We start from the raw sequence: 12,811 nt of genomic DNA on the forward strand, positions 1-12,811 counted from the left end.
CTCCTCATTCAAATTTGGTTCAATTGTTATGAAGTTTGTCACAGATGATCTTTGTAGTGAGCTGCATAGAAATGACCGAACAGAATTTTGATATTTATCTTTATGCAAAAGTAATAAATGCGTGAACTTAACGAGGTTGATGCAATAATGGTTCTGAAGCTGTACCTCGGGCATTCTTTGATCAATTGAAATTAAATTTGGTACACTTCATGTTGACCATGAACTGGGGGTCCATATCAAGTTTGGTGACAGTGCCACCTATGGGTCATGAGATATGAAAAAAGGCTATTTTTCCCATAACTACTGTAATGTTTGTCAGAAATTTATGAACGTTGTGTCTATGGATTCCTTGGCTCATGCCGAATCTGTCGATGTGTATTATGCCGTGATTGATCAAACCACCTGTCCGCCATTTTGAAATGTGTCATTAAATGTGATATCTTTTGAACTATGCCACATATTGACACCAAAATTGGTAGAAAGCATCAGCATGATGTACTGAAAGTACCTGGGAAAATACAGAGCAGCGCCACCTAGGGGATATAAACTGTAACAGAACCGCTTATAATTTCTGAACACTTTGTCAGATATTAGTTTTCTTTGTATAATTGTATTCCCTGGTTCATGTTGATTGCAACAATATGTCATTTGTCATTTTCCAACATTTGGTTCATGTCTTACTTTAAAGCATATGTAAAATAATTTTTTCCTACTCCTTTTACAAATTTTGTCTATTTTATGCCAGTTTGTGCTGTTATAATCTTTGGAGAAATCCGCAGAGAAATGATTGAACAGTTTTTTGATACTCTGTTTTCTTCCTTAGAAACACCTCTCCAAAGTTGACCGTGCCTGTGACGTTATCTTTTTTGTCATAGTAAATTAATGTGACTGTATATTACATTGTATAGCATTACTGTACAGAATGTTCTTCTTGTCTTCAATCTCACTTGAGCTTTTTGATGCTCAATATAGATTTATTTCTGTTATTTCTGTTCTGCAGTGTCAGTTCTGCATCTTTGGTGATTTGCATATGTCTGTGTTGTTTCTGCTGCCCTCTTGAACTGTGTCAACTGAGTGGTACATCTAATAAATCACACGCATTGAGATTCTGAGTTCTTGGGTTCGAACCCTGCCTGAGGCATGTACTAGTTTCTTCTTTTAAAGTTTTGTTTTTCCTAATCAATCCTTCTCAACCTGCCTGTAGTTCACATATGTTCTCTTTTTGCAATGTTTGCTGTTGTTTTTCTGCATTGTGGTGGTTCTGCTCTGTGATTGCTACGCCTTGCGTGTTTGATGCGCTGTATGGTGCTTGCTGTGCTTTGTGTGCTTGCTGTGCTTTGTGAGCTTGAGTGCTTTGTGTGCTTGCTGTGCTTTCTGAGCTTGCTCTGCTTTGTGTGCTGGCTGTGCTTTTTGTGAGTTGTGAGCTTGCTGTGCTTTGTGAGCTTGGTGTGCTTGCTGTGCTTTGTGTGCTTTATGTGACTGCTGTGCTTTGTGTGCTGGCTGTGTTTGTGTGCTTGCTGTGCTTTGTGTGCTTGCTGTGATTTGTGTCCTTGCTGTGCTTTGTGAGCTTGCTGTGCTTTGTGAGCTTGCTGTGCTTTGTGGGCTTGCTGTGCTTTGTGAGCTTGCTGTGCTTTGTGTGCTTTCTGTGCTTTGTGTGCTTGCTGTGCTTTGTGAGCTTAGTGTGCTTTGTGTGCTTGCTGTGCTTTCTGAGCTTGCTGTGCTTTGTGTGCTTGCTGTGCTTTGTATGCTTGCTGTGCTTTGTAAGCTTGCTGTGCTTTGTGTGCTTTGTGTGCTTTGCTGTGTTTTATGAGCTTACTGTGCTTTGTGTGCTTGCTATGCTTTGTGAGCTTGCTGTGCTTTGTGAGCTTGCTGTGCTCTGTGAACTTGCTGTGCTTTGTGTGCTTGCTGTGCTTTGTATGCTTGCTGTGCTTTGTGAGCTTGCTGTGCTTGGTGAGCTTGCTGTGCTTTGTGTGCTTGTGAGTTTGCTGTGATTTGTGTGCTTGCTGTGCTTTGTGTGCTTGCTGTGCTTTGTGAGCTTGCTGTGTTTTGTGTGCTTCCTGTGCTTGCTTTGGGTGCTCATTATTGCGCTGATGGTGCTTGACCCCGTGTTGCTGCTTGCAGCTATATTTATTATTATTATTAGGGGCCAAGCACCTATGGTGCTGTGGCACCTATTGTTATTGTCAGTATTATTATTAGGGGTCAAGCACCGGAGGTGCTGAGACACCTATTGCAATTGTTAGTATTATTATTACTATTCTGACTCTTGTCCAATGGGAGTCTATGGCAGCCCTATGAACCAAAAGTAGTAGAATGATGAAATTTGGCACAGTTGTAGTGGTGGTCCTAAATAGTCATGTGACCAAAAATGCGGTCTCTAGCAGTAACTCTATAGCGCCACCATCAGCTCAAAAATTCAATATTCAAACTCTTATAACTGGTGATACATTTGAACTATGAAAATTCTACTTAGTACACATGATTGCCCTTCTCACATTAATTGCTTTTAATACCTTACAGTAAGACTCCTCCCATTAAAGTAGCGGCCATTTTGAAATGTACAGTTGTTTGTTTTTTCGCTACTCCTCATTCAAATTTGGTTCAATTGTTATGAAGTTTGCAGCTCACTCCGAAGATGATCTGTGACATAGAAATGACTGAACAGAATTTTGATATTTATCTTTATGCAAAAGTAATAAATGCATGAACTTAACGAGGTTGATGCAAAAATTGTTCTAAAGCTATACCTCGGTCATTCTTTGATCAATTGAAATGAAATTTGGTACACTTCATGTTGACCATGAACTGGGGGTCCATATCAAATTTGGTGACAGCGCCACCTATGGGTTATGAGATATGAAAAAAGGCTATTTTTGCCCATAACTACTGGAATGTTTGTTTATGATTGTGGTGTCTATGGATTCCTTGGCTCATGCCGAATCTGTCGATGTGTATTATGCCGTGATTGATCAAACCACCTGTCCGCCATTTTGAAATTTGTCATTAAGTGTGATATCTTTTGAACTATGCCACATATTGATACCAAAATTGGTAGAAAGTACCTGGGAAAATACAGAGCAGCGCCACCTAGGGGATATAAACTGTAACAGAACTGCTTATAACTTCTGAACACTTTGTCAGATATTAGTTTTCTTTGTATAATTGTATTCCCTGGTTCATGCCGATTGCAACAATATGTCATTTGTCATTTTCCAACATTTTGTTCTTACTTTAAAGCATATATAAAATAGTTTTTTTCTCTACTCCTTCTAAAAATTTTGTCTATTTTAAGCCAGGTTCTGCTGTTATAATCTTTGGAGAAATCCGCACACAAATGATTAAAAAGTTTTTTGATACTCTGTTCTCTTTCTTAGAAACACCTCTCCAAAGTTAACCGTGCCTGTGATGTTGTCTTATTTGTCATAGTAAATTAATGTGAGTGTATATTACATTGTATACCATTACTATACAGAATTTTATTTTTGTCTTCACTCTCACTTGAGCTTTTTGATGCTCATATACATTGAATTTTCGTTATTTCTGCTCTGTGGTGTCATTTCTGTACCCTCAGTGATTACCGTATGTCACTACTTGAAGCTCTAAAGCTGGTTGCTGCAGCCTGTTTGAACCATGTCGACTTGGTGGTGCATCAAGTTAATCCCATGCATTGAGATTTTGAGGTCATGGGTTTGAATCCTGTGTGAGCCATGGGTGGTGCTTTCTGTGCCATTGGTGCTTTCTGAGCTTTAGGTGCTCATTGCGCTGAAGGTGCTTGGCCCCGAATTGCTGCTTGCAGCTATATTTATTATTCTGCTTCTTCCCCAATGGGAGTCTATGGCAGCCCTATGAACCGTATGTAGGAAAATGATGAAATTTGGCACAGTTGTAGTGGTGGTCATAAATAGTCATTTGGCCAAAAATGGGGTCTCTAGCAGTAACTCTATAGCGCCACCATCATCTCAAAAATTCAATATTCAAATGGTTATAACTGGTGATCCATTAGATCTATGAAAATTCTACTTAGTACACGTGATTGCTCTCATCCCGCTTATTGAATTTGATAATTTACAGTAAGACTCCACCCATTACAGTAGCGGCCATTTTGAAATGTACAGTATTTCGTTTATTCACTACTCCTTCAAATTTGGTTCAAATCTTATGAGTTTTGGCACAGGTGATCTTTGGAGTGAGCCGCATAGAAATGACTGAACAGAATTTTGATATTTTTCTTTATTCAAAAGTAATTAATGCATGAACTTAACGAGATTGACGCAAAATTGGTTCTGAAGCTGTATCTCGGTCATTCTTTGATCGATCGAGATGAAATTTGGTAGGGCTGAAACGATTCATTGAGTTACTCGATTTACTCGATTCAAAAAATTCCTCGAGGCAAAAATTCTGCCTCGAAGCCTCGTTAAATTCCTATGACGCGCACTACATGCGCCGAGATCTGATTCAAACGGACCGCTGTTCAATGTTCAGGAAGCACATCATAGCGCGTGGTACATTTTGAATTTAGTTGGCGCGATGGCGGAGCGAATATGTCCATAAACGGCAGAGAGAGAATGTCTAAAGTTTGGGATCATTACATTATCATTTCATTCAGCATCGAACCGAAAACATCCACTGCTGTTTCACCAAGCGTCGATGAAACAAGGTAACGTAGCTTCCGCTGATTGTAATCCCATACTGTATTTGTAGCGATGTCGTTATGCGGTTTGACTAGATATGATGTTTAGCTTTGATGTTTTTAAGTAGTAAACGTATTCACGTTCAATTGCAGGAGAGTATAGCTTAAAAAAGAACCCCTTCACACACGCATGCACTTTACAGATGTGTGTACCAAAAAACGGCACAACAGTGCAATCATATATGGGCAACTTGTAATCTGACATATTTTGTTCACTAATAATAATCTTTGTCTTATTGGAGTTTAGCATAAGGAAGTTATTCTCTCTCACGCGAGTCAGACCGATCGCGCAATGCATCACACATGCTTAAACTTTTATGTAGCCACGCAACAATAATTTCAGCATGCATTCACTGTATACAGCGGGACGTGATGTTGTGATTTTTCGAACGGATTCTTAACCTAAAATGCACCGCAATGCAAGTGATGCAAACCAAATGCAGCTTTCTATTGAAAAGTAATGTATTTATTTCTGCCGTACCAAAATGCAATGAAGCAACTGAACATCTGACTGGGGTGTCACTCTTCCTCAGGCACAGCATGCGTGCACACATACAAACACAAGTGCACGTGCGCGCATACACACATGTTGTTACCATAGCAAATAGGCTCACCCCAGAAATAATATATTATATGTTAGTAGCCTAATGGTAAATGCTGCAAGTGTAGAAATGTATATAAACCAGATATTTACTTTGATGTCAGGGCTAGATTACAGCATGAAACCTGTTGTGCATATTAATAAATTAAAGTGTTTAATTGATGGCACTGGCACTTATAAACACTAAATGGGTAAAAATTGAAATAAATGGGCTTATTTTTTGGAGCCAAATACCTCTGTTTTTTTTAGAAATAAAAGCCAAATGCTTGAACATTTTACAGCCACGTCATTTTCGTTATGCATTATTTGTTTTGGTTGTTTAAAAACACATAAAAAATTATCCGATTACTCGATTAATCGATCGATTTAGTGCTAGATTAATCGATTACAAAAAGAATCGATAGCTGCAGCCCTAAAATTTGGTACACTTCATGTCGACCATGAACTGGGGGTCCATGCCGAATTTGGTGACAGCGCCACCTATGGGTCATGAGATATGAAAAAAGGCTATTTTTGTGCATAACTTCTGAATCGTGTCAGAAAGTTATGATCTTGGTGTCTACAGATTCCTTGGCTCATGTCGCATCTGTCGATGTGTATTATCCTGGGATTGAAAGAACCGTCTGTCCGCCATTTTGAAATTTGTGATAAATTGCTATAACTTTTAAAGTATCGGATATATCGGCGAAAAAATTGGTAGGGATCTTCGGCATGATGTCCTGAGGAAATCAGAGAACAGCGCCACCTAGGGGTTATAAACTATAACAGTTCTTATAGAACTCCTTATAACTTCTGAATTCTTTGTATGGCATCTAAGCTCTTTTCTACTGCCCCTTGAGCTGTGTCTACTGAGTGGCACATCTACTTAAGTCGTATGCATAGAGATCCTGAGTTCATGGTTTCGAATCCCGCCTGAGGCAGATGTTAATTTCTTCTATTAAAGTTTTGTTCTTTCCCACCTATTCTTCTCGACCTGTCTGTAGTTCACATATGTTCTATTTTTGCCATGTTTTCTGTTGCTGCTCTGCACTGCGGTGGTTCTGCTCTGTCATTGCTACGCTTTGGGTTCTTTGCTGAACCTTATGTTCTTGATGCACCTTGGGTGCTCAATGCGTCCTGGGTGATTGATACGTTGTATCTTTCTTGCTGTGCTTTTGGTGCTCATTGCGCTGATGGTGCTTGGCCCCGTATCGCTGCTTGCAGCTATATTTATTATTATTGCTATTATTAAAATACAATACACTTTAGAAATCTAACATCTACATCATAAACAAAATATAGGGCAAGTGTGGCGTGTGTGCCGGCAAGGCTTTTACTCTGACCTGGTTTGGCACTGCACATCACATTAATGCACTAAACACCAGTAGATTTTTTAGTCGATATATTAATTCAGTATCAACCTAAAATTACAAATATAACATAGGGTAAGTGTGACGTGTGTGTTGACCTGATAACTACCTGGGTCTGGATCTCCACTGCATGCACCACACATTAAAGGTTTTCATTTATCATCATCAAAACAAAACATGGTAAGCCTAACATGCAAGCGGTGGCCTGGGGTGGGAACTGTCCTGTGGGGTCATGAGGGGCTGCTCTTTGGGCCCGGTGCCACATCTGTCCCCAATACCTCAAAACACACAAGGGATAGGTGCTTGTGGCGTATGTATTTTCCTCATCTTTCAACCCCTCTGTCTGTGCTACCCCCCCCCCCTTTTTTCTTCTTCTTCCTTCCTCTATTCTAACCGAATGAATTTATCTAAATGTATCTATTAATTGGATTACCTACTGTTAAACATGTATGCATTACTTTAAATAACCCCTTATTCTTTACACACACATACACTTACAACATGATATGTATGGGCAATGGCTATATTTATTGTTTGTTTGTCTTATCTGTTTTCTGTTTTGTTCTATTCATTGTTATTTACCACATGTAAATAGAGTCACTTTCTGTGTTTGCACTATATAAAAAAAGCACAACAATCATTTCTTTAAATAAATCTAAGGATCTTTAGATTTATTTATGTAATAAGGCAGGTAAAATGTTTTCCATTTATTCGTTATTGTTAAACCTTCTCCTTAATATAAGCGAGTCATTTTAGTCATTTGTTGTTGTTCTGTTTTAATAAAAAAAAAATACTAAGCATTCGTAGAAATTGAAAATTATGTCTTCATTTATTTGTGTTAGAACACACATACCATCTGTCAAATTTGTTTTAATAATAAACAAGCTGTGTCAGCGAGTTTGTCATTGTACTATTTTATTGGTTTTGAGTTTTTTGTTAATAATAATAATAAACAAAAATTTAAAAAACTATTTTAATTCAAGAAATGGAAATATTTAATAATCTGACTTTAAAAGCAAAAGTAATCTAGTACAGATGAATGTCTTTGCCAAATATATTTCCTATAAAGTATGCGGTTTGTTTAAGGTGAAAAAATCCTTACCTGCATTTCCCTAATAATACAAATACAACACATCTATGTAAGAACGTAAGTCTCCTTGTTATTTTTACATTCTGACTTAAAAGAACAAAAATGCCCCAATTACACTTGCTTTGAAGGCAGCTTATTTTGCCAGAGAAAGATATGGTAACATTTCTTCAGAAGAATTGCTGAAACCTATTAATTTACTGATGTTTTTATTAGTACTCCAGCTGTTTTATCGACCTTTGAGATGGGACGCGGCAGTCAAATTCATGCGGAAAGCGGGGTGAATTCCAAATGCCGTTTTAGCTCCCTTGAAGGGCACTTCAGGAAGGAGATGTCACACAGTCGATCTAAAAGAGAAACTGATGTGCGTATTTCATTGCTCTATTCGCCAAGTGTATTTGAAATGACCACAATATGAGACAACATAGAATTTTGCTTATTACCTAATCAGTTTAAGTTGGTTCAACTTGTTGGTTTAAGTTGACATTACTCAGTAAATTGAATTAGGTGAACTACATCATCCAAGAGTTGAGTAAACTCAAAAAAGCTGTGCAGCAAGTTGCCTTGAAAATTTAAGTCAACTTTTTATTTTTTACAGTGTATCTCATTTAACACATTTTAGGTTAACACGTACAAACCATAATAACATTAACCAAATACATTTGTTCAGTGTTGCTTTTATGCAAAGTAAGTTACTTATACCTAAATGTGTTTGTAAATTACATTACTTCACTTCTTACGCACTAGACTAGAGGGAGTCATGAACAGGAAATTTAGGAAACTGTTAGCTCTTTTATTTAAATCATATTAAACTTATAAGAAAACATAGGCAGCAAAAGTTTATGGTTGATATAGAAATATGTGAGTGAACAAAGTAGGCTACAGAACAAAAACATATATGTTCAGGCAGAGCCAAAAGCTTGTTATCAAGGCAGACCAAAACAGTGGAGTCGGGATGGTCATCCTAATGTTTCACATGGATTTTGTTGTTGATAAAAAGCATGCGGGTGAAAGTCAAGTTCAGGTAAAGTTACACCGGCAAAAACATTCATTCGCGGTGCGGACGGTGCAGATAAGCAAAATAAAACCTTTAAAGCTAAAAATATAAAGCTTAAAATGTGAAATCACGGTTGTTGGGGTTGCTAATTATTCTCTGCTGTTTGCTTCTCAGTATAACTGTACAATACGAGAGTGCGGTTACCCCGACAACCCTAAATCATATGGTTAAAGCCAGTTATAGCCATTTGTGATTGACAGCTATTCATCCAGCGCGTCTCCCCGCATGGGATCAATCACACATCCAGATACAGAAGCCACTTTGATGTTGATGAATGTAAACGCGCTGGTCCTGATATACTGATGATACGATCTCCGAGATGTGAAAAATGAGAGATTTCGTATGTAAATGCAAATAAACCATTTGCCTGAAATTCACCGCCTTCCCGTTTTGGCGTCACATGACCAATGGAGCGTGAATAATTGGCTGGATGTTGAATGATTTGATACAGGGATCGATTGCTTTTCCTTTAGACCTGTTTGAGTCGTGACTCACTCGGATCTTTCACCCGATCTTTAAATTAACTCATGAGTCGGGAGTCTCTAGTATCATTAACCCGGATCAGTTGAGTCCTACTACAATTCAATGTAAAACCATAAACAGCGCCATCACACACACACAAACCTCTTGCAACATTATTGATGAGACTTCGCTCGCTCTGCAGATCCACTCGTAACCGGCTGATCTGCGCGAGAACTGACCCGAGATTCTCACTCAGAGCCGGACACATTGCGGACTCGAGAGACATGTGAATCTGCAATGTTTCCGGCTCTGACTCAAGAATCTCTCAACTCGTAACGGGGTGATACGCGCGAATTGTCTCTCGAGTCATAGCCGGAAACACTGCAGATTCGTAGAACTCTCCGGTTCTGATTCATTGTCTCTCACCATAACGTAGTAGGAAGAATCACTATTTCAGATGTGGTATCGAAGTTTATGAAAAATAAACCCCTTTTCAATGTTTTTAAACTTGACTTAAAACATTCTATTATATTTCTGGATTAAAGGGTAAATCGGCATCAAAATGTATTCAATACTTAACTGATTAAACTTAATTAATTTAACTGATAAATAAAAATAAGAAATATATATTTCAGATGTGGTATTTTTTTAGTCTGCCATGTTACCGGCTTTACTATGACAGCAGTTTCATGAGTCCCATGGTCTGCGAGTCTGCAATGTTCCCGGCTCTGAGGATCAGCCAGTTACAAGTGGGTCTGTACTGAGTTTCCTTGGCGATTTAATAATATTGACCCGAGTGACTCAAGTGACTCACACAACCTGGATCACTTTAGTGAGTGACTCACAATAACCCGGATCCTTAAAAGGAATCGAGTTTGCCAGGCCTATGTGTTGACTCCATAGACAGTAAAAGAAATGGACACAGCGACCCCATTGGATTCAACGGAGACAAGTGAAGCCAATTAGAAGCTCACACTTCCGGGGGGTCGAGCGTACTGCGCAGACTCAAACTGAGCTTGGTCACGTGAGCAACCTGTCTGACAATTGTAAGTCTTCTAATAGCTGTGCCAAGAGAAATCTGAATCACCCACCGAATCTTGCAGAAACGGCGAGCGTGAACAGGAGTACATTTTGTATTAGGGCTGGGCGGTATATCGGATTTAGGGGATATAGCGATATGGGTTCCCGACGCGAGGCGGAATTAGCCAATACCGTTCATATCGATATGGTTTCATGCAACGGAAGCGCACATACACGCGCTCTGCGCGAGCCCGCCAGTCACAGCAAGTACGCGACATGTAGAAGCACACAGAAACTCTGTGACGGTTGGATGCGCCTCATGAATGTGGACATTCAAAAACTGCGGCTGCATGCACTCGGATGATTGTAATAATTGAGTTCAAGACTAAAATAAAATGTCTCCTCAACCTGCTTTTACAGAGAGATCATTGGAATTAAGTTACCGCTGCATATGTGTGCTTTCATCCCAACAACATGTCTGACGCTCCATCACAACACCTATTTATCTAATACGCTATTGCAGTTATTCCTCATCACTATTATAGCCATATCAGGTGAGTGATACTGCGTTTATATTTTAGTTTGACGGGACAAGTACGTAGATAAAACAGAAACTCCGAAGGAGTTATATTTTGTGGTGAACTTTTTCCTCAGATTCAAAGCCGAGTATAACAGCCACAAACAAGTTTCCGTTATTTAATTTTAAAACGTCACTTTAGAATTAGTAACGAATGATTGTGCAGCCCAGTGAAGCTATTAGTGTGAATTAATGAGATTATTATTAAGAAATAATAAGGGTGGATGTGTGTGAATGAAACAGAGACAGTTTAAATGTGCTGAATGTGTGCGCGTTATAGTTTCAGTTTGCACGTTGCCAATCAGATTTCAGAACCACATCTGTTCTATAAACTTAATTATTTTGGATCATATGTTTTTTAAGTTTTGTCCATTTTTGTGACTGGAATACACTGTAAGGACAAAAGGACTGTGACACCCCCTTCTAATGAAGAGGACTGACTACTTTAGTAAATTCTGTGAAAACAAATCTTAATGCTACAGACAGTTCAGTATATTCATGAGAATTGTGTTTCTAATTTTATTGATAATAATTTCAATAGTATGGGCAGGACACTTTTGTGGTAAGATAAAGACTCTAACAAAGATTATTTTTTATATGGTACTGCATGGTATAGCATTAATTTTTGTTTTGATTTGAAGTGGAATAGATAGTTTATTAGGGAGTGTTTACAACTTTATGGTACAACAACTTCAGCCACAAAGATTATCAAGGCTTTGACTTTCAAGTAACATTTTTATCCTTTTTGTAAGAAATACCGGATATATATCGGATACCGGCATTCCTAAAAAAAAAACTGGGATATGAATTTTTGCTCATACCGCCCAGCCCTATTTTGTATTAAGTATATTTAGTATTCTGATTAATTACTTTGTCATTTTGCATAGTATTTATTTATTTTAAAGTTTAACGCCAGTATGCCATATTCTACATGCGCTTCTCCTCCTGTCCATACGGTAATTTCTCAACTGTGCGACAGAGAGTCGCGTGGTTATGACGCAATCGTTAGCATAGTTTTACTAAAACTGCTTTTACTGGGCCATAACGTAAGATACAAGGCAATGGAGCCTTTTATACATTTTCGTGTTTCTTTAGAAATAATTGATGCACAAATTGAGTCTTTAAACGCCTCAGATGTAAAGTTATTCACTGTCAAAGTGACGCCAAAATGAATGGGAGTCAATGGAATGCTAAGAGCAGGTGGGGGTCCGCTAGCTAATGGCGGTGCCTAGGGCGGCTTCAAGAAAATATGAAACCCTGCCCCCCTGGTTGACTCTGAATATTTTTACACTGAATTTTTTTAAAACATTAAAAAAAATGTCATAGGCAAAAAAGCAGGCTAGAAATTCGATGGCTTTTAAAATACAAAGTCTGATTTAGATGCAAAATAAAATTCAGTGTTAAAAATTCGATGTAAAAAAAATCAGTACTAAAAATTAGAATTCAAATCCAATGGCACAGTTTTACTTCTATAGATATTCTCTCACCTCTTGACCAGTGCTTTATCTGAAACATCACTGAGATTTGTGGAGTTCATGACTGTGCACCTGTGAAAATAATATCTCTACATATTAATGTACAGTTTCAATTTGTAAAATCTATGAAAAGTTGTAACTTCATCACACTGTTTTTTTTTTTTTTTAACTTCATCACACTGTATAGAAGCTAGTTCTAGTTCCTTAATTTATAAAGCACATTTAAAACAGTCACAGAATTGACCAAAGTGCTGTACAACTCAAAAACACAAGTAAGACACATCTATAACAAAATAACAAATAAAGCAGAATTAAAGCTATGTCAATTGTCATAGGCTAAAGAAAACTGATTGAGAAGAAGCAGCTCTTAGGTTTACTGTCAGGCTGTCGATTGTCCATCACTGAGAAAACTCGATCTCCTCTCCATTTCAGCCTTGTAGAGGGAACCAGAAGTAGGTTTTTATTACCAGATCTTAGATCTCTGGGAGGATTT

At 38.2% G+C, this 12,811-nt stretch overlaps 1 protein-coding gene across 2 annotated transcripts in view; it reads right to left on the reverse strand.

Annotated features, from left to right (window-relative positions):
- The window catches only part of LOC129446070 (NLR family CARD domain-containing protein 3-like), a 77,034-nt gene extending 64,648 nt beyond the window's left edge, over positions 1-12,386 (reverse strand). For both annotated transcript variants that reach the window (XM_073873775.1, XM_073873774.1), the window contains exon 1: positions 12,331-12,386. In XM_073873775.1, the coding sequence (XP_073729876.1) occupies positions 12,331-12,380 (50 nt within the window). In that variant the 5' untranslated portion in view covers positions 12,381-12,386. The remainder of the gene's footprint in view (positions 1-12,330) is intronic.
- Between the last annotated feature and the right edge of the window lie 425 nt (positions 12,387-12,811).

This window comes from Misgurnus anguillicaudatus, chromosome 12 (assembly GCF_027580225.2).
Source record: "Misgurnus anguillicaudatus chromosome 12, ASM2758022v2, whole genome shotgun sequence".
NCBI classification, from domain to species: Eukaryota; Metazoa; Chordata; class Actinopteri; order Cypriniformes; family Cobitidae; genus Misgurnus; species Misgurnus anguillicaudatus.